The following is a 19,489-nucleotide window of genomic DNA, read 5'->3' on the forward strand; positions in this document are numbered from 1 at the left end:
GCAGCCCCGCGCACCGCCCCGGCCGCTTCCTTCCCTCCCTCCCCTTCCCGCGGCGCTGCCCGCCGGGACTCGTAGTCCCTCGGCTGCCGGCCCCGGCCAGGTCCGGTCCCGAGCTGCGCTCCCCGCCCCCGCTCCGCACCCCCCCCCGCCTGTTGCTCCGCACCCCGCGCCCGGTTCCGCGCCCCGCTCCCGGTTCCGCGCCCCCCCCCCCCCCCCCCCCCGGCCCCGTTGCTCCGCTCCCGGCTCCGCACCCAGCTCCCGGTTCCACTCCCGGCTCCGCACCCGGCTCCGCGCCCTGCTTCCAAGGCTCCGCGCTCCCCCTGTTGCTCCTCGCCCTGCTCCCGGCTCTGCGCCCCATTCCCAGCTCCGCACCCGGCTCCGCACCCCGTTCCCGGCTCCGCACCCGGCACCGCCCCCCCCCCCCCCCTCCCCCCCCCCCCCCGCCCCGTTGCTCCGCGCCCTGCTCCGTGCCCCATTCCCAGCTCCGCACCCCGGCCCTTCTGCTCCCCCCCGCGAAGCAGAACCCCCCCCCGGGCTGGGGATGGCCCTTGGGGGGGGCTGGGGATGGTCCTGGGGGGGCTCAGCCCCGCGGCAGGCACCGGGCCAGGAGCACGGAGCTGCTGCTCAAACCTTGCTGGAGGCTTCGTGGGGAGCTTTCGGCCAGGGAAGGGCAAAGCGGAGCCGTGGCCAAGGGGTCCCGTGGGGGCCCCACTCGGGACAGGTCGTGGCCAAAGGGTCCCGTGAGCGGCCCACTCGGGACAGGTCGTGGCCATGGGGTCCTGTGGCAGCCCCCTCGGGACAGGCGGTTGGAGCGCTCACATCCAGCTGTGTCCCTGGGTTTGCTTTTTGCACTTTTAAAAACTCCCCAGGATGCGAGCGCTGGAGGAGCGAGGCCGGGTCCGGTTCAGGGTCCAGGTCCTGGAGATAGGAGCAGGGTGGGGGGGCGGCCTGCCTCGCAGCTGTGCTTTAAGGCAGGGTTAAAGTGTGCGCAGCGAGAACCTCTCAGGAACAGAGGGTCTGGGTGCCTGCACCCCTTCCCTGGCCCACCAGTGCCCACGCTGTCCCCATCCTCAGGGTGGAGAAGTCACCTGTGCGGTCTGGGCAGGCAGGTCGCTTTTTGGGGGGGGGGGGGTGAATCTGGGGTTCAGGATGGGGCCAGCGGATGGGAGCGGGGAGAAGGGTGTGGATGAGGCTGGGCACCCCGTCTGCTCCTCCCTCCCGGCCTTTGCCTCGGCCCCTCTGCCACCACAGCGCGGCTTCCCCGGCTCTTGGGGCGCCGTCACCCCAAGGCTGCTCCCTGCAGGACCCCCTCCTCTGCCCGGTGCAGCCTGCCAGCCCCGGCCGAGCCCCGCTGAGCGATGGAGGGGGACCCCGCGCTGCGGCTCCGTGTCTTCGACCTCAACTGCTGGTGAGTCCAGAGTCCGACGGGGCTGTGGGGACGGAGACGGGGACAGCCACCCCAGGGGATGAGGGCCTTGCCGTGGGGCTACCTTCCTGCCCCCTTTATTTTGGGTTCGCACCGCTCTCTCAGCCCCAAAAGGTCGCAAGGTGCTCAGCTGGGCAGTGCCCCTTGTCCCCACTCCCCACCTTCACTCCCCCTTCTCGCACCAGGAAAGGGCCCCCCCCCATTTGCACCCCATCTGTGTGTGGGTTTCCTTGACGCGCAGGCAGGAAAATCTGTCCGCAGACAGGCTCCCTGCACGCCCTTCTTTTCCCCATGTCCCCACGAGGCCCTTTCCCCCTGCCCTCCCCTTCCCCCCCAGATGCACCCTGCCCCGTATCATTACCAGCGCCCTCTCCCCCCTCATTCTGGGTCCCCACGTGCCCCAAACCCCCCCCCGTCCCCCCGAGCTGTCACCGCCTGCCCCTCTCCATCAGGGCCATCCGCTACCTGAGCAAGCGGCGCCAGGAGCGCATCCGGCTCATCGGGGACAGGCTGTGCCAGGAGGGCTTCGACCTGGTGCTCCTGCAGGAGGTGAGGCCACGTGTGAGCCGAGCGCGCCCGGTCTCAGCCCCATAAGCCCAGGGGTGCCCGTCCTCCGCCCGTGCCGCTGTCCTGCAGGTATGGAGCGAGCGGGACTACAGCGACCTGAAGGCGAAGCTGGGAGGCTGCTGCCCCTTCTCCCATTATTTCCGCAGGTGAGAGGGGCCACGCTGCTCCCCCATTCCCCCCCGGGTGTCCCCAGAGCTGTGCCGGGGGGGTTTGCCCCGTGGAGAGACCACGGTGCGGGTGCTGTCGGTCTCCTGGCCCCGTGGCACCGGGGAGCACGGTGCATGGGGACGCACGGCAGACCCAGGGCTGGAGGGAGGGAGATATGTGGGGGGGGCCACACGCTCACTGTGCCCCCCCGTCCCGCAGCGGTGTCATCGGCAGCGGGCTCTGCGTCTTCTCCAAGTTCCCCATCCTGGACACGCTGCTCTACCAGTACTCGCTCAACGGTTACCCCTACATGGTGAGTGGGGTGGGGGGCACGCGGCGCCCCCCCCGCACCCCACGGAGCCGCGCCAGCCCCCACCTTTCCCCTTCCCCTCCTCCAGCTCCAGCACGGGGACTGGTTCTGTGGGAAGTCCGTGGGGCTCGCCGTCATTAAGATCTCCGGGATCGTCTTCAACGTCTACGTCACCCACGTGAGCACCTCGGCGTGGCGGGGACACGAGTGGCCACGCACCACCTTTGCTGTCCCCTCGCTGTAGCAATTGCGTGGGGTGTGGGGGGGGGGTGGGGGGGGCTGTGTCCCAAAAGCCGGGCTGTGCAATGGGGTGAGGGTCCTTTTGATGGGGTCAGCCAGCAGCCACGGGACCCGAGAGACCCCCCCCCCCCCCAAAGGGGCCGGGTGGGTTGCAGGGAGCCCTGGAGCAGCAGAGGAGCTGCAGAAGGAGGTCACGGCCACTTTGCCCCCCTGCTTTTTGCAGCTGCACGCCGAGTACTGCCGGGAGAAGGACGCCTACCTGCCGCACCGCGTGGTGCAAGCCTGGGAGCTGCTGCAATTCATCCGGTGAGCGGCCGCGGACTGTGGCTGGGGGGGGGGTACCGGGGGGGGGTCCCAGTTTTCCCCCTGCTGTGGCAGGGGAGGCTGAGCCGGTCCCGTCCCTACAGACACACGTCGAAGGCGGCCGACGTGGTGCTGCTGGGAGGGGACCTGAACATGCATCCCCAAGACGTGGGCATCCGGCTGCTGCGCTGCTGGACGGGGCTGCGGGACGCCTTCACCGAGACCAAGCACTTCGAGGTGAGCGGCACGGGCTGAGCGGGGGGCTCGAGGGACACCCCCGTGCGCTGCCTGCCCCGCAGCGGGGTCCGTGGCCCTGCCGGGACATGGCACGTGATGCTTGTTCTCAGGGCTGCGAGGATGGCTGCACCCTGATCCCCAACAACCGCTTCACCGTCAAGTCGGAGCTGCAGCCCTTCCCGCTGGGCATCCGCATCGACTACATCCTCTACAAGGTGATGGGGGGGCCGGGATGGGGGGTTATGGAAGGGGACACATCCTGACCCCGCCGTGTCCCTGCCCAGGCTGGCTCCAGCTTCACGGTGAAGTGCGAGGAGCTGCAGACCACCACAGGGACGGCCCCAGGCACGGACATCCCCTACTCGGACCACGAGGCCGTGATGGCGACGCTGCACGTCCAGAGGACGGGGCAGGCAGCGGGTATCACCCCTGGCACAGCAGGTAAGGGGGGGGGGGGGACACCACCAGCACCCCCCTTTTATTGGGGGTCCTGGTGAACAACCGACCAGCTTCGAGATGGAGAGGATATTTTGGGGATGCTTCCTCTTCCCGGGACATCCCCTTTTGGGGAGGGAGCTGGCAGAGGGGCACAGGGATGGGGAGAAAAAGGGGTAGGGAGCGGGATGCCCCCACCGCTGACCCCCCCCCCACACCTTGTCCCCGCAGTGCCGGCGCTGGTGGAGGTGCTGAGCGAGGCGCGGACCGAGGTGCGCGTGGGGCTGCTGGCGGCGCGGCGGCAGCGCTACTCCTCGGGCAGGATGGCCCTGCTGGCCCTGCTGCTGCTGCTGCTGCAGGCCGCGGCCGCGCTGGGCGCCCTGGCGGGGCTGGTGGACGGGCAGCCCTTCCCCAAGCTTTCCTTCGCCCTGCTGGCCTTCCTCGCCCTCGGCGTCCTCCTCCTCGCCACCGGCCTCCACCTCTTCCACACCATCGAGGTGAAGATGCTGCAGGGCACCGAGGAGCAGATGCGGATGGCGCTGGGGGTGCTGCAGGAGCGCCCCGGCCGCTCCTGACCGGGGCTGGGAGGTTCACCCCCGGCCCCATCCTGACCCGGCTCGGGCCCTTTTTCTCCTTGACTTTGGTTTTTTGGTGAGCAGTGCTGCGGCAGGCTCGGTAGCGCAGGTTCCACAGCCGCCTTTTGGGGTGGAATTAAGGTTTTGGGACAAAACGTTTGCCCCCATGGGAACCACGACGGAGGCAGGTTTTAATTGTCTTTTTTAATACGCCCTTTCTGCCTGGGTGGACACCCTGGGGTGGCCAGGGGGGTGCGAGCACCTCGGCCTCCCCCTGCCTGGAGCAGCCCCAGGGGCTCCCCATGAGAGCTTTGGGCCACCCCGGCAGCCAGATTTGACTCAGAGAGAAAATAAAAGCGGTGTTTTAGCCCTAGGGCTGCATCTGGGAGGCTTTATTCGAAGGGAGGGAGGTTGCAGCAGGGCCAAACGAAATGCAGCCGGGAAGGTGTGGGGGCACGGGAGGAACGGTTGGGCGAGGGCGGCCACGGAGGAGCCCGCGCCCAGCACCCCCATGGCTGCCCAACACAGCCAGGGACTGCCATAAGCACCATGTCACCAGTGGGGACAGCCCCGCAGCACCTGGCAACTCCTTAAAGGTCCGAGAGATCAGTGCAAAGGTCACTTTGGCATCGGCAAGCAGGAAGAACCCCAAAGGGGCAAGGAGGAAACAGCCACCGGCGGCTCTCGTCCTCTGTGTCACACGCACGTGGTGCCAGCCCGAGGCAAAATCCACCGGGAGAGCTGCTGGTTAAATGTCCCCGTCCCCCTAAGCCTCACGTGGAGGTTTGTGACCCTGGTTTCCTGCAGGGGACGGGGACAGCGGCACCCAGAAGCAGAGATGCAGAGCTGTGCGCTCAGGCCGCTCTGGCTGTTGCTGGTCCCATTTGTAGAGCCAGACGGGTCGGGCTGGGATGGATGTCCTGAGCTGGGATGGATGTCCCGGGTTGGGATGGAAATGCCAGATTGGGATGGATGTTCCAGGTTGGGATGGCTGTCCCGGGTTGGGACGGATGTCCCAGGTTGAGATTGATGTCCTGGCTTGAGATGGATGTCCCGGGTTGGGATGGAAATGCCAGTTTGGGATGGATGTCCTGGGATGGGATGGGTCTCCTCTGGTGGCTTCCCGGGGCTACTCCTGATGCTGCCCCTACACACCTGGCATCTCCGCTGAGCTCTCCCCGTGGTGGCCGTGGTCACATCCTCACTGCCAGGAGCGAAGTCCTTTGGGGCCCGGGAGGGCCAAGGCACAGGGCAGGCTGGGTGCTGCTGGGGACCCCTCACCCACCGGGACCAGGCAGAGCCTGTCCCAAAGAAGACAGCAGCACAGCTCGAGCACGAGGTGCTCTGCAGGACCAAAAGCTTCCGATGCCACCGGTTGGGTCTGGGCAGCGTCCTCCTCGAAGGGGTCACAGTTGTGGGATCTCCAGCGCCGGGCGAGACCCCCGGTAACCCATGTTTTTTTTTTTTCTCCTCTAGCAAGCTCTGTGCAGAGCCACTGCAGCCCACGCGTTTCATGCCCCCTGCAAATTTCGTTTTTTAAGCAAGCACAAGGCAAAGGCGATCCAGCCACACGTGGGGACGCCCTCTCCGCACCCCAGAGCTGGGGGGTGCTCCTCGGTGCCACCCCCGCGTGCATCCACCGGCGGGTCTGGCCCCTCCGCAGCAGCTTTTGGCAAGCGGGGACCTGGCTTTGCCACGGCAGCAGCTGCCCGCGAGGCAGCTCAGGGTGGCGGTCGGCCGGGGGGGGGAGGGATCTGCTCACGTTCCCCCACGAGGAACCGGGGGGGGTCCGTCAGGCGTGCAGCTCGCTGAGCCGCTTCTCCTCCTGCATCTGGATGAGGGCGTTGCGCTTGTTCACCACGTCCAGCAGCTGCGCCAGGATCTCCTTCTCGGCCATGCAGTCTTCGGCTGTCTTCAGGGCTTCTGCGGGAGCAGGGGGCTGCAGTGGGGCCGAGGGGGCGGGGGGGAGTCCCAAGCCTGGCCCCGCTCCCCCCATCCCTCACGGCTGCTTACCCTCCTTTTCCATGTACCAGCGCAGCTGCTGGTCGAGCTGCCACTGCTGCTCCTCCAGCTTCAGCTCCTGCACCCTGCGGGGAGGGAAGGGGGGGTTCTGGGCATGGGGTCGGGGATTTGGGGGGGGGGGGGGGCGGTCCCAGGCGGCCTCTCCCCCAGCCTTACGCAATCATGAGGTCCGACTCCTCGGACATCAGGCTGTTCTTCTTCTGCACCAGGTACAGCAGCTGGTTCATCCACTGCGTCTTCTGGTCGGCAGGGCTGCCTGTGGGCGGGGTGGGGGGGGGGATGAGTGGGGTGCAGATCCCAACCTTGGGCACCACGGGGCCCCGGCTACCCTGTCCTTACCTCCCTCATCCCGGAGGAACTTCTCCAGCTTGATACCCTGCTGCTCCAGCTCGCGGAAGGTCACTTCGATCTCCTCCAGCCGCCTCTGGATGGCCTGCGAAGGGAGGGCAGCGCTCAGACGTGGTCCAGAGCATCCCGGTGGATGGGATGGGATGGGATGGGATGGGATGGGATGGGATGGGATGGGATGGGATGGGATGGGATGGGATGGGGATGGAGATGGGGATCTGGCTCAGCCCATCTGGGCTACCTGGGCTTTGCAGAACCGCTTCATCTGTTCCTCCCGCACCCGGCGGGGCAGCGTGCGCTTGCAGGTGGCGTACTTCACGTCCCCGAGGATCGGGCACTGTAAAGGGACGCAGGGGTCAGGCAGGGCCGGCCCCGAGAGCTCGGCATCAGAGCAGTGAGAGCCCAGTGGGGTCACCGCCATTTGGGGACAGCACTCACAGACTCGCCCATGGTGCCCAGGTCCAGGCCTTCCTTCTCCTCCTCCTCCTCCTCTTCCTCGCTGTCACTCTCCTCTGAATCTGCACCCCCCCCCAAAAAAAAAAAAGAGCTGTTTCAGGCCGCCCAGCAGCAGTGGGGCATGGCAGGGCGCAGGAGGGACCCAGAGATCCCAGCAGGCAGCCACCCACCTTCCTCCATGTCCACCTCATGGTCCTCCTCCTCCTCCCAGGCACCCAGCCCCGGCCACAGGGCAGGCACGGCCTCGGGCGCCGCTCGCAGCCGCAGCCGGGCTGGCTTTGGGGGCGCCTCGGCCTCCGCATCTCCGGTGAGGCTCAGCGTGGACAGGCTGAGCTTCTCCAGGGGCGAGAGGACGATCTTCCTCCTGCCTCCTCCCTCCTCAGCCTCCTCCGCCTCCTGTCGGGGCTCTGCGCCGGGACCCTCGTCCTCCTCCGGGACGTCATCCGGCCCCGAGGGCGGCAGCTCCTGCTCCTCCACCTCACCGGTGCTTGCAGCATCCTCTTCTGCCCCGGGTTCTTCCCCCAGCTCCGGGGTTGCCGGCGGGGACTGCGGGGACCAGAGCACCTCCTCGCCCTCAGGGGACGCACAGGGGCTCCCAGTGTCCGAAAACGTGCGGTTGGCATTGACATCCTAGGGCAAAGCCAGGGGTGATGCACCGTGGGGCCAGAACGAGCATCCATCCCCCTCCAAAACTTTTGGGGGCCCGATTTCACCTATGGGGATTTACGGCTACTTACCCCATCGGGCAGCACCGGCGGCTCACTGGGGGGCATATCCATACCGGGGGCGTTGGGGTAGTGAAGCAAGCAGTAAAAATGACCTGGAGCGGGGGCACGAGCATGTGATGAGTGAGCGAAGAGGTTGCAGAACAGAAAGCCACCCGTCCCCAGCACCCCGTCCCCAAGCCCTGCTCACCGTCCTCCTCGTGGAAGGCGTAGTCGCCCAGGCGCAGCGTGGCCCCGCACTGCCAGCACTGGAAGCAGCCGCGGTGGAAGAAGTGTCCCTCGGCGCTGGCCCGCTCCAGGATGTAGACGCGCCGGCCGCAGAAGTAGCAGGCGTCGCTGCTCTCCCCGCGGGCCGGCGGCTGCGGGAGGAGATGGAGGGTTGTGGGGGCACGGAGTGGTGGCACCCACCCAGCCCCGGGGCTTTGCGGGTGCTGGGGAGGGGGGGGCATGGGGCTTTGCCCCCCGCCTCTGCCTCGCCGAGCTGCTCGCTGCTGGCACCACGGAGGGAGCGGCAGGTCTCGGCTCCCGAAAACCAGTTGGGTCAGGAAATTTGCTGGGAGGAGCCGCCAGCCCGTGGGCGTCCGCTTGCGCAGCCCCGGTCCCAGCCCTTGGCTTGGCCCCATGTGCAGGAGGAGCCGCCGTGCTGCCACCCCCCCTCCCCGTGCCCACCCGGGTCCCCTCCCCAGGGCAAAGCAAGGACCAACCTGCCCGGGGTCCGTGGCGGCGGCTGGTGGCAGGCTGTGGTCACCATCCAGAGCCTCTCCGTCCAGCGCCGCGTCCACCTAAGAGCAGGCCAAGGTTGGGGGGGGGGGGTCAGCACCCGTTGTCCCCCCATGGGTTGCACCCCCTGGAACATCCCTCGTGGTGCGCGGTGCGGACCCACCTCGGCGTCCCTGTGGCTCTTTTTGGCCTCGGGGTCCTTCTGGGCACTCTCCTGCCGACATAAACGGGGGGCTCAGGGCTGGGGGGCACGGCCGTGGGGTGCCACAAGGGGCTGGGTGGCGGTGGGGTGCTCACCTGGGCACGTTTGTGGGTCAGGGTACGGCTCTTCTGCAGCTTGCTGAGGAAGAGGATGGCGCCCCTCGTGCCGCGGGGGGACAGTGGCTTCTTGCTGACCTCCGCCAACGCTGCGCAGAGGGGACGTGCTGGGGCTGCACCCTGACAGCGGGCAGCACCCAGCCGGCCCCGTGGGGGCTCAGGGTGGGATAAACCCCCCCCAAATCCCGCACCTGGAGAAGGCTTGAAGGCTTCATAGAACTGGCTGAGGTAGGTGATGAGCCCCAGGCGGTCGGGCTCTGCCATCGAGGCCATTTCGGTGCTGGAGAGGACGGGTTGGATGCCCAGCTCCTGCTCCGCCATGTCCAGCATCATCTGGTGGATCCCGACGGGATCCTGGGGGTCCACGGTGTGGAAATCCCTGCGGGGAGGGTGGGCGCCGTGATGGGGGGGCTCTGCGGGGCGGGGGTCCCGGGGGCCGGGCACTCACACCAGGTCGGGGCGGAAGCGGTGGACGAGGGCGCAGAGGGCCAAGCCGCTGGTCCAGGAGGTGGTGAAGTCGGTCACCTCCACGCCGCGGTACCCGGCCGTGCTGGCCTGGCACCACCGCAGCAGCTCCTCGTAGGCGTCTCCGGAGACAGCTGGGGAGGCAGCACACGCGTCCCCATCCCACCCTGGGGACACCCCCTCCACAAACCCCCCCCCCCCCCCAACTTTAAATACAGCACCCCAGGGACCACCCCCCCCTGCAACCTCCCCACCCCAAAGCTCAAGGAACGGGTTGATAAAGCACCCATCGGTATTTCATGGCTCAGCACCAGAAGGAAGGGGACAACCCCTGCTGTCGGAGATGGCAGCGGGGAGGCCGTGTCCCCACGGGGGTAGAGGGGACGGAAAGCAGCGGTGCCACCAGGATGGAGACGCGGGTGGTGCTGGGAGGAGCGCAGCGGCCGCCTGGAAGCCAGCCAGGGTTCCAGCACGAGAGGAGGAGGATGGGGAGGGGAATCAGGGCAGGAGCCGCTCCGCCGTGGGCTGCCAGGGGGGGTCCTGGTGGCGGGGAGGGGCTGGGGCAGGACCGTTCGCTCCTACCGGTGCTGAGCCGGTTGTCTCTCCTCTTCTTGTGGTCCACCTCCACCATGCCCACGAGGTAGAGGTCCCGGACCTGCCAGCAGGGACACGCAGGTCACCAACCGCACCGAGGCCATGGCACCATGCCGGGAGCTGACCCCGGTGAGGGGGACACCCAGACCCCCCCCACCCCGCTACCAGCACCTCCCCAGCACCACCTGCATTCCCAATGGGAAATGCATTACGCTCCCTGGGGACCCACAGCTTCAGCCTGACACCCCCGGGGGAGAGGGAACCTTGCAAACCGGTGTCACCCGGTGTCACCCGGCCCTCGGTGGGGGCTAAGCAGGATGGCCGCTCTCCTCCGTGCCCGAGCGGGGCTGGGAAACGGAGAGCTGGGGCTCTGTACCCCAAAACCCCCTAAAGCTCGGGGCCGGGTACCTGGTTGGCTTTGATGGCGTGCAGGTTGATGTTGGGGTAGCGCGTGGCCGGGTCGATGCTGTACTGGCTGATGTTCTTGTTGGTGTTGTCCGGGGAGGTTTGTGAAAGGTGCTGGTAGATGCTTTCCCTGGGCGTGGGGGAACAGCGCTGGGTGCCACCGCGGGGACACGGCCCCTTTTTGGCCACCCCACCGAGGACACAGAAATCCCGGTTTGGGATCAGCCCAGTGGGACAGGGGGGGGGCTCTCACCTCTCGGCCAGCACCTCCAGCGGGGGGGTCCCGGCCGCCCACCGCCGCACCATCCACGCCGCATCGAAGGCGGCCAGGAAGCCCCTGGCCACACCGGTGCCCAGCGGCCAGAAGGGCTGCGGAGAAAAAGGCGAGAGAGGGATGGGGCCGGAGCCGTGCGGCCGGTCGGGGCGGCTGGGAGTAGGCGCGGAGCTGCCGGGCTTGGCCGGAGATGAAAGCGGGGAGAGACAGCGAGACGCGCGGGGAGCGGACGGACAGACGTCTCCTCCCCAGCCCCACGGCTGCAGCCAGACGCTGCCGCCGATGCAGTCACGTCTGGGGAGGAGCCGGGCTGCTCCTCCAACCCCGAAAAATCTCCGGTGGGAATGCAGAAGGGACGACCCCATCCCCACCAAAGCATCCCGCTACCGGGGGATGCTTTGGGAACGCAGCCCCAGATGCTTCCATTACTGGGGAGCGTGCCCGTGGGGACGAGGTGCAGCGGGCAGCCGGGGCGAGAAGCACTCAGGGATGGGGAACACACCGCAATAAACGCATCAGGAAGCCCTTGCTGGGAGAGGGGAAACCGAGGCACGGCCCTCACCTCCACCAAGCAGTCGCCCACCAGCCCGAGCAGCAGGCGCGCCCCGTTGTGCTCCCGCACCAGCGCCGCGTTCTCGGAGCGCGTCATGCAGGTGAAGTCGAACATGTCGACGTCCGGCAGGGCCCGGTGGTTGAGGGCGAACTCCAGCTCGGGCAGGCGGTAGTTGGTGGAGAAATTGGCGGCTTCCTTGGCGTAGCTGAGGAGGGCGTCCCGGTTCACGTTCTCATCGGACAGGAGGCTCTCGATGTCCGGTTTGTCCTGCGGGGATGGGGACGGGGTGAATGCGGTCAGGCTGCGGGCGGTGGCGTTCGTCCCCCAGCCCAGGGGGACAGCCAGCTCCTGGGGCCGGATCCTGCCCGCCTCACCTGCAGGATGACCCCCTTCTTGAGCAGGCTCTGCTTCTTGGCCGTCATGACGAAATAGTGAGTGTCGTCCTTGTAGTAGACGATGTTTTCCAGGTCGATACCTGGCGATGGGGAAGGGGCTGAGCTGAGCCGTGTGGGGCCACCAAATGTCCCCTGCGTGGGGGCACGGTGCGGGGACACCCATCCCACCCCAGGGGCGGAACATTCAGGGCTGAGACCCAGGTTACACCGGGGGATAAATGGGAGGCACCCTATGGGGACACGCATCCCACCCCAGAGGGGGCATCCCAGTTGCACCAGGGGATAAACGGGAATCCCCCCCCCCAGGCCCTCCATCGCCGCTCGGGGACCGCCGACCTGTTTTGTTGTAGAGGTTTTGGAAGAACTTCTGGTTGTAGATCCGCGCCACGCCGCTGATCTCCGACACCTCCACCTCAGCCCGGCTGTTGCGGTTGACGAAGTTGGTGGTGATGCCGATGGCCACCTTCCCCCGCGTCTCCTTCCGCTTGAACCCTTCGGGGACGAACTTGCCGCCGCCGGCCGAGATGAGGACGTCGAACTCGTAGTGGCTGAGGGGAGAGGAGCTGGGCTGCAGCACAGCCCGCCAGCCGCCTGCGGAGAGGGGTGGGGGGGGTCACGGCATGGGGCTGGGCTGGGGTGGGCACCATTTGCACCTCGTCCCCTCCCTGAAGGGCTCAGAGCCACCGCCGCAGCCCTGTCTTTGTCCCCGGGGATGCCACCGGTGCCTTACCCTGGCCGTCCCCCTTGCTGGCGGGGGGCAGGAGGTCCTTGAACTGCACGTTGATGTGCACCTCCACGCCCAGGAGCAGGGCCACCTTCAGCAGGATGAGCTGGAGCTGACGGATGCCTGCGAGGGGACAGGGGGGCACCGGGAGCTGCACCCACATCCACGTGTCCCCCGCCCCGGTCCCCGGGGAGCACCCCAGCACCCAACTCACTGATGTGATCCAGGGTGCCGGTGCAGAAGCGCCCGTAAAACTTCTTGGCGCCCAGCGCCCGCAGGTCGTGGATGGTGAAGGGCCAGAGGTGCAGGACGTTGTTGCGGGAGAAGGCGTCGCGCTTCTCCAGCAGCACCACGCGGGCGCCCAGCAGCGCCAGCTCGATGGCCGCCCGCAGCCCGCAGGGGCCAGCCCCCACCACCAGGCACTGCGGAGGGGACGGGCGGTGGGATGGGGCACGAGTCCTCCCCGCGACCACGGGGGGGGGGGGGGGGGAAATCTTGGGGCTCAGCATCTCCCCACACCCCGTCCTAGTGCAGGATCAGGCCCTCCCTGCTCCCCTTCCTTGCTCCCCGGTGCTGCTACCTGCAAAGCGGGGGCCCTGCGGGGTGACCCCCCCCCCCTCCTCCCCTGGCTGAACCTTGCCTTTGCACGGTGGCAAATTGCAACGGCAGCAATTAAATGGTGGCCGAGATAAGGCACCCACGCTTCCCCTCTGCAGCAGATGGGGAACGGGGAAATTCTCGCCAGCATCGGGCTCTGAAGTTTGAAGTCCCGCCAGCCGGGAGGTGACAGGGCACCGGCAGCGGGGACAAAAGCTGTCAGCCCTGGGAAAGGGGGCAGAAGGGGAGTCCCCAGCCCCAGGGGCACACCCAGTGCTGGCTCCCTAAGGGCTCGGTATGTCCCTCTGACCCTTCGTAGCCCCCGTGGGACTGTCCCCAGGGTGGGGACAGGAGGGATGTGGCTGACCGGGTGGCACCTTCACGCCACGGAGGGGCAGCAGGGCTAATTAACAACCCCAGCAGCATCCCAAAGGGCACATCCTGCCCCCCCAGGGTGCGAGTGAGGATGTCCCAGCAGATGCCCTCACCCCAGGGACACAGCACGGGGCACGGAGGGACCCAAACCCACACCCCACAGCCACCAGTACCTTGGTGTTGGCGCAGGCCGTGCCTTGGTCGTAGTCCTTGTGCCCAGCTTTCTTATCCAGCTTGCTCCACAGGGCCTTGGCGTTCCAGTAGTTGAGGCCAGCCTTGAGGCCGTGGTAGAGCTGCAGCCCGCTGCCCTGCAGCCCCAGCTGCCGGCACAGCTCCCCGAAGCAGCTCAGCACCTCCTGGCACTGCCCGGCCCGCAGGAAGCTCTCGAACAGCGCATGGGCCGGGTTGGCCGGCTCACCGTCCGGCACGCTCATCCTGCCTCAGCTGGCAGCCTGGTGGGACAGCAGGGATAAGTAGGGACAGCAGGGACAAGCAGGGACAGCAGGGACAAGCGGGGGACCCCTCTGAGCCCCCATCCTTCCCGGGGATGCTGCAGGACCTGGTGTCTCGGCGCGAGGTTTCCCAGCGGGGGCTGCAGCCGTCGCGGACCCCGTGGCGATTTGGGTGACGGTGACGCCGAAATCTGTCCTCTTTCTGACAGCGTTTGGCTGAGCCTCCCCTGGGTGCTGCACCCGGCGAGCCACGGTGTCACCCTGCTGCGGGTGACGTCAGGGGAGGGGACGGGGACGGCTGCGGGTGGCGAGCGGCTTCCTCTGCGCCGCGTGTACCTGCAGCGACCGAGAGCAGAGCGGGGAGGTTTGGAGCAAAGACACCGCTTCCTTCCTCCTCGTGACGGGGCAGCCAAGGGGCCCCGGCTGCCAGGATAAACCGCAGGGCCCCAATTTAGCAGCTGCCCCAAAAAACAGCAAAATCCGGCTGCTCAGCACCCACGGGGCAGGAAGGAGCGGGATGGGTTTTGCAAGCAGAGAGGGGAGATTCGCGCCCACCTCCACCTCTGCTGCCCCAGCAGGGCGGAAGCTGCCAGCCTCGAGGCACGCAGAGACGAGCAGGGAGGAAGCAACGGGGGGGAAATGAAAAATAAGCAAACCACTGCACCGATGGCCCCGGCAATCATCTTCTCTGCGAGAGCCGGGGAGCAGAGCATCCCCCAAACCCTCCCCGTACGCTCCCTGCAGCCGCCCCAGCGCCCGGCACCGTCCCCCAGCCCCGGTGCCACCGCGAGCCGAGCACCATCCCGTGCCACCTTATCCTGGCACAGCCCGCAGCACGAAGCTTTGCCCTCTCCAGCCATCCCCAAACCCCGGGGCTGGGAAATCCTCGCCAAACCCCGGGGCTGGGAAAAACCTCCCCAGCCCCGCACGGCAGCCGGCGAAGGCAGCGAGGAGGAGCAGCCCGGTGAAAAGTCTTGCCCAGGAGCCGCCGCGCTCCTACCTTTGAACCATTGAGCTTTGCCCTCACGCAGAGCTCCCCGAAGGCAGCGGCCGGCCCCACGGCTCCGCAGCGAGGTGCCGGAGGGGGGGAAGGACGCCGCAGGGGGAAGGACGCCGCAGCCGAGCCGCGCTGCCTTCGGCGGGGCAGGGAGAGGCGTTTCGGCGCTGGAACCCCGAATTCGGCGCCGAATTCCAGCTGGTTTTCAAGCCCGGTCTCCTTCCAACAGTGCTTCAGAGGACGCAAAGTGATTGTGCACCTCCCGAGCATCACAAACAGGAAACCTCAGCATTTTAACCTCTTCCTGCCTGAGCAGACACAAGGACGAAGCAGCCAGCTGGGCTGGAGCAGGTGCCCACGGGTCCCCAGGGTGGCGGCGCGGGGACGAAGGGCACAAGCCACGCGTTCGTGGCAGCGGAGGCAGATTTCCGAGCACCCTCCGCGTGGTGCCAGGGGGAAACAAGGAGCAGAAAAGCCAGGGGAAACTGAGGCAGCGCTGCCAACCTGACCGGAGCAGGCAGACACGCCAGCCCACAGCTTCCTTCCCTCCTCCACCCCGGGAGGCTGCTCCGGGCACTGCGGCTTTTCCCCGGGGAGCTCACACTGCCGCAGACACGCAGCACCCCGGGGCAGCGGGGCAGGACGGGGGCCATGAAGCACCCACGCTGGGAGCACCCCTTCCATCTCCAGCCCTCGGTTCCCCACCCCTCCACCCCGGGGACGGGAGCTCCCCGTGCCAGGGAACTTTTCCAGCCCCGGCGCGTTGGGCTCGGCGAGGAAGCTCGGAGGAGGCAGAACAACAAGCCTTGTGTTACACCGAGTTTCCTACGGAAGCGATGCTCGGGCTGGCACTCCGCGTCCCCTCTGGCATGCCTGAACCCCCCACGATAATTTCAAGCAAGGGCAGGAACCTCCCCGGATACTCAGCTCCTGCAGATCTGCTGCAAATAAAGAGCCTGCAGCCCACAGGGGCTGGTGCCAGCCGGGGGGGGGGGGGGGGGGGGGGCACGGTGCTGAGCCGGGCTGCCCCCAGCTCTGCTCTCCCCACGCCCCAGAGTGACTGCTTTTTTGCATTTCTGCCTTTAAAACCGCCCCGGCGAGGCAGAGGGAGGAGGTGGGGGTTGCAGCCAGCCCTGACTCAGCTCGTGGTGGCTCCGGTCGGGGCGGCTGCAGAAACGCAGCCCTCGGGGACGTCACCCAGGGCTGGGGCACGCAGAGCAACCCCAGAGCAGGGATGCCCCGTTTCGCTTACGGGGTCGCCCCCCTTGTCCTTGCCTGCTAGGAAAAGGCAGGGAAGCTGTTGTGGGGTTTCTGGGCTGCCAGCAAACACGCGTGTCCTCCAGGCACATGGAAAGAGGGTGGGAAAGGACACGGGTCTGCGGTGAGCTAATGCGGGCTGGGAGGGTTTCCAGCAGCAGCAGCAGATTCCCTTGCAGCTGGGCCTCTCCCCTTGCTGGTGAGTGGGCTCCCAGCACGGACTGGGCTGCTCTGGGTCGGGGATCCAGCCCGGAGAGCCCAGGGGCCATGCTGCTGAGCCCAGCCCGGACCCCAGAAAGGTCCTTCCAGGGTCTCAAGCTCGATCAGCGCCATGGGCAGGATGGAGCAGCCCTCGGGACCACCCGATGGGGCAGCCCCAAATCCTGTTTTTGGTGACTACCCCCATTGCACTGCTGCTGGAAGGGCTAAAGGCAGCGGGCGGTGCTCTTCCCATCCTCATCACCATGCTCAGGGGGAGCAGCGAGGCCACTGCCCCGGGAAGCGCCCTCCTCCCCGGTGTGGCTCCGGGCACGGAGATGGCCCCAGCCAACGCCTAGAAGCCGGCCCTTATCTGGCCCAGCTTTAATCCTTGCAGGAAGGAGAAAAAATCAGGCGGCTGCTCCGGTTGGAGCCGGCGAGTGTGTGTGTGGGCACGTCCTGGCCGAACCCTTGGTTCGTGGCAGCTCCGGGCACTGCAGCAGTGCCCGAGCCCCCCTCATTCCCCGGGGTGTGGCTGCTGGGAGAAGGGCGAAGGAGGGGGACAGACCTGTCATTGGCCCCAGCGAGGGGCTGGCTGCTGCTGCAAAAAAAAAAAACCCTGGGAAGCTCATGCTGAAAGCCCCGGGGTACCGAAATCCCCAGGGTACCAACCACAGGCAGGTCCCAGCTGCGGCTCCTGCGGCCACCGCCAGCAGAAGCGTGCCCTTCTCGGGGCATTTTGGCACCGTCCTTTGCAGGGGATCCCCAAAACCACAGCCCAGCCCCGTCAGACGTCGCTCCAGGGTATCTCACCCCCAGCCTCCGAGCTGCTCAGCACCAAGGGCTCGCCTTCGTCCCCCCGCTCAGCGCCACCCCCTTGGGGCGCGCAGAAAGAGCTGCCTCCTGCAGCCGAGTTTTGCTGCAGGAGGAAGTCTGCGAGCAGCCAGCCTTCGCGTCTCTTTCCTCCTCCCGCTCCTCCTTCATCTCCAGCCCCAGCTGTCCCCACGGGACCACCAGTCTGACCGCGGCCAAGGGTACGGGGACAGCTCTGTCCCTCGCCTGACGCAGTTTTACACCAGCACGCTTCCGGGAAGTGCTTGGGCTGGGGCCGAGAATGGCTGCGGGCAAAAATAACTCAGCCCGGCCTCTGCTCCGGCCTCCTGCTGCTGGGGATGCTCTGCCACCAGAGCAGCAGCAGATGTGCCTGGGGGGGGGACAGCGGGCTCACGAACCCCAGGGTCTCTGCACCCCAAAAAGTGGGGCTGGGACCACCAGGGGCTAGGGCAAAACAGTGGATGGAGGGAGGTGGAGAGGAGGCCAACAGAGCATCCTCCTGGGATGGGGGATGCCCCTCTCCCTTTGCAAAGCTCTTCCAGCTCGGCACTGGGAGCACTGGTGCTACTGGGGAAGGCTCCAGGAGGAGGGGGGCTGCTCCCTTTTCCCTCTGCCCCGCGGGGAGCAGAGCAGAGGGGCTGGCAGCGAGGACCGGGGGGATCCTGCTGCCCCTGGGGACACTCAGAGGGGCTTCAGGGAGACCCCCTCACCTGTCCTGGGGGGGACAAAGCGCTCCCACCGCCACCGAGCAGCCCCACACGGCACCCGGGGGACCGCTGCTGGTGCACAGCGGGGCTGAGCACCCCCCCCCGGTGCGCGCCCCCACCCCAAAATCACCCCTCGGGGTTCGGCAGCCGGCAGAGCGATGCTCCCAGGATGGGGTGCTGTCTGGGATGTCCCCTGGGAAGGGGGCAGCGGGGTGCTCCCCTCCCCACCCCGGGGATGCTCTGCCCGTCCCCTCCCCACTCACCTCCAGGGCTCGGCGCTCGGGGAAACTGAGGCACGGCGGGGGCTGGGGCCGGGGGCGGGCAGGAAGGGGCTGCCCCGTTCCCTCCCCTCTCCTCCCGCTTCCCTGGCCTCTTCCTCCTCCTCCTCCTCCTCCTCCTCCTCTTCCTCCTCCTCCTCCCCCCCCTCCCCACCGCGGGGACCGGGCTGCTGGAAGGCGGCGCTGGGAACAGCCCAGTCGAGGAGAGGAGGGGCAGGGCGGCCGCGGGGGCTGCCCGGCTTTGTGCTGCTGCTTTTTTTTTACTATTATTTATTTTTTTTAGCTGCAATTGTGGGCTTTGAGAGCAGCTGTGGAGGCTGCAGCGCCGGAGCTCCCTCCTCCTCCTCCTCCTCCTCCTCCCCTCCCCAGCCTGGGGGTCCCAGCCCTGGGGCAAGGCTGGGGCAGGGATGCGCAGCACAACCCCTGCCGCGGTTTGACTTCTGGGCTGAGAAAGCAGCCTTTTGGCAAAGCAAAACAAAAGATTCCGCCGATGAAACACACCGTTTCGCTTTCCGTCCCGTACTTCCCCCCTGCCCCCAGAAACAGAGCCCGGGAGCCAGGTCCTGCTCCGCGCAGGGGGGAAGGCGCTCAGCCCCGTCCCCAAACGAGCCACCCGTGTCCCCGAGCGCTGCTGCTCTCGGGGAAACTTTGGGGACAAGGGTGAAGGATCCCAGGGGGGTGACAGTACCTTGGGGCAGAGGATGGAACCGCTGGGTCACCGAAGGTTGCTCCTGGCCAGGTGTTTTGGGGGATTTTTCCGACGGTGGCCTCCTCGGGGTGCTTCTGGCCACTTGCCCCATACCGGGGCAAGCAGCTGGGTGAAGGGGCTCGCGGGCCAGTGACGCACGGTGACAACCTGCCACGAGGCTGCGGTGACTCAGGGACACGGGGCGAGCTGGCACACGGAGCCGGGGCTACGTTGGCAGCCCGTGAGTCACCCGCGGCGCTGCCTGCGGCCACGGGGACACAGGACGGCCGGCCGGCCCAACACCTCCATCCCTCCTCCCCGCAGCCCTTTGGGGTGTCCTCATGGGGGTCCTGGTGTAGGACCCTCACCCACAGCCCCCTCACAGCCAGGCTGGGCTGTTTCGAGCCCCCCCAGCCCCGTGCAAATCCCCTGGGTGCAGGCACGGCGGAACCCACTCGCGGCTGGGAGGCACGAGAGGCCAGGGCGGACACGGAAATGGGGCGGCTGCGGAAAGCTGGGCACTTTTCCCAGGCACGGGAGCTGTCGGAAACAGCTCCCTCTGTTTGCAAGCCCTTCGTGGCGCTACAAACACGGCTCGCCGCTAATCGGCTCCTTCCAGGCGCAGGCTTTTTCCCCCGGGGGACGGCTTTCTGGGAAGCAGCACTCGATTTTAATCACTGTGGCAGAAGAACCAGAGGCACAAATCGCCGGCTGCTCTAGAGGGCCCCAGGAGTGCCCACGCTGGGGCTGGGGATAGGGGACGGAGGTGGTGGCAGCCCCCAAAACGTGGGGAGGAGGAGAGCAGCATCAGCCCTTGGTGATGAGCGCCCCCAGGCAGCAGGGACCAAGGGTGTGCCACCGCAATGG

At 67.4% G+C, this 19,489-nt stretch overlaps 2 protein-coding genes across 6 annotated transcripts; one reads left to right on the forward strand and one right to left on the reverse strand.

Moving 5' to 3' along the window:
• The first annotated feature begins 24 nt into the window (after nucleotides 1-24).
• On the forward strand, nucleotides 25-4,613 carry SMPD2 (sphingomyelin phosphodiesterase 2). The gene is made up of 11 exons (XM_040535826.1): nucleotides 25-100; nucleotides 1,304-1,408; nucleotides 1,879-1,975; nucleotides 2,063-2,139; nucleotides 2,360-2,453; nucleotides 2,539-2,628; nucleotides 2,914-2,996; nucleotides 3,098-3,230; nucleotides 3,341-3,445; nucleotides 3,515-3,671; nucleotides 3,897-4,613. The coding sequence occupies exons 2-11, from the start codon at nucleotides 1,359-1,361 to the stop codon at nucleotides 4,238-4,240; spliced, it is 1,230 nt and encodes a 409-aa protein (XP_040391760.1). The 5' UTR covers nucleotides 25-100; nucleotides 1,304-1,358; the 3' UTR covers nucleotides 4,241-4,613.
• On the reverse strand, nucleotides 4,603-19,137 carry MICAL1 (microtubule associated monooxygenase, calponin and LIM domain containing 1). 5 transcript variants are annotated; one of them, XM_040535806.1, is made up of 26 exons: nucleotides 18,623-19,135; nucleotides 14,664-14,968; nucleotides 13,771-13,999; nucleotides 13,385-13,663; nucleotides 12,454-12,661; nucleotides 12,246-12,362; nucleotides 11,852-12,106; nucleotides 11,495-11,595; nucleotides 11,130-11,387; nucleotides 10,547-10,662; nucleotides 10,297-10,423; nucleotides 9,877-9,949; nucleotides 9,278-9,428; nucleotides 9,021-9,208; nucleotides 8,809-8,918; nucleotides 8,675-8,725; nucleotides 8,496-8,573; nucleotides 7,982-8,150; nucleotides 7,804-7,886; nucleotides 7,237-7,696; nucleotides 7,049-7,128; nucleotides 6,852-6,947; nucleotides 6,602-6,695; nucleotides 6,419-6,518; nucleotides 6,254-6,327; nucleotides 4,603-6,163 (listed from the first exon to the last, which is right to left on the reverse strand). In XM_040535806.1, the coding sequence occupies exons 4-26, from the start codon at nucleotides 13,643-13,645 to the stop codon at nucleotides 6,033-6,035; spliced, it is 3,381 nt and encodes a 1,126-aa protein (XP_040391740.1). In that variant the 5' UTR covers nucleotides 13,646-13,663; nucleotides 13,771-13,999; nucleotides 14,664-14,968; nucleotides 18,623-19,135; the 3' UTR covers nucleotides 4,603-6,032. The 5 variants fall into 5 exon arrangements, with proteins under 5 accessions (XP_040391740.1, XP_040391744.1, XP_040391742.1 ...); XM_040535810.1 differs by lacking the exon at nucleotides 18,623-19,135 and adding an exon at nucleotides 17,920-18,044; XM_040535808.1 differs by lacking the exon at nucleotides 14,664-14,968 and having other exon boundaries at nucleotides 18,623-19,137.
• Between the last annotated feature and the right edge of the window lie 352 nt (nucleotides 19,138-19,489).

The sequence above is a fragment of the Cygnus olor genome, chromosome 24, assembly GCF_009769625.2.
Source record: "Cygnus olor isolate bCygOlo1 chromosome 24, bCygOlo1.pri.v2, whole genome shotgun sequence".
Lineage (NCBI taxonomy): Eukaryota > Metazoa > Chordata > Aves > Anseriformes > Anatidae > Cygnus > Cygnus olor.

Coding starts and splice junctions, on each gene's coding strand:
- SMPD2 (XM_040535826.1), top strand. CDS start 1,359: ATGGAGGGGGACCCCGCGCTGCGGCTCCGTGTCTTCGACCTCAACTGC. Junction 1,976..2,062: donor ACCTGGTGCTCCTGCAGGAG/GTGAGGCCACGT, acceptor GCTGTCCTGCAG/GTATGGAGCGAGCGGGACTA. Junction 3,672..3,896: donor TATCACCCCTGGCACAGCAG/GTAAGGGGGGGG, acceptor TTGTCCCCGCAG/TGCCGGCGCTGGTGGAGGTG.
- MICAL1 (XM_040535808.1), bottom strand. CDS start 13,645: ATGAGCGTGCCGGACGGTGAGCCGGCCAACCCGGCCCATGCGCTGTTC. Junction 12,107..12,245: donor CAGCAAGGGGGACGGCCAGG/GTAAGGCACCGG, acceptor CCCTCTCCGCAG/GCGGCTGGCGGGCTGTGCTG. Junction 6,696..6,851: donor AGCGGTTCTGCAAAGCCCAG/GTAGCCCAGATG, acceptor CTCCCTTCGCAG/GCCATCCAGAGGCGGCTGGA.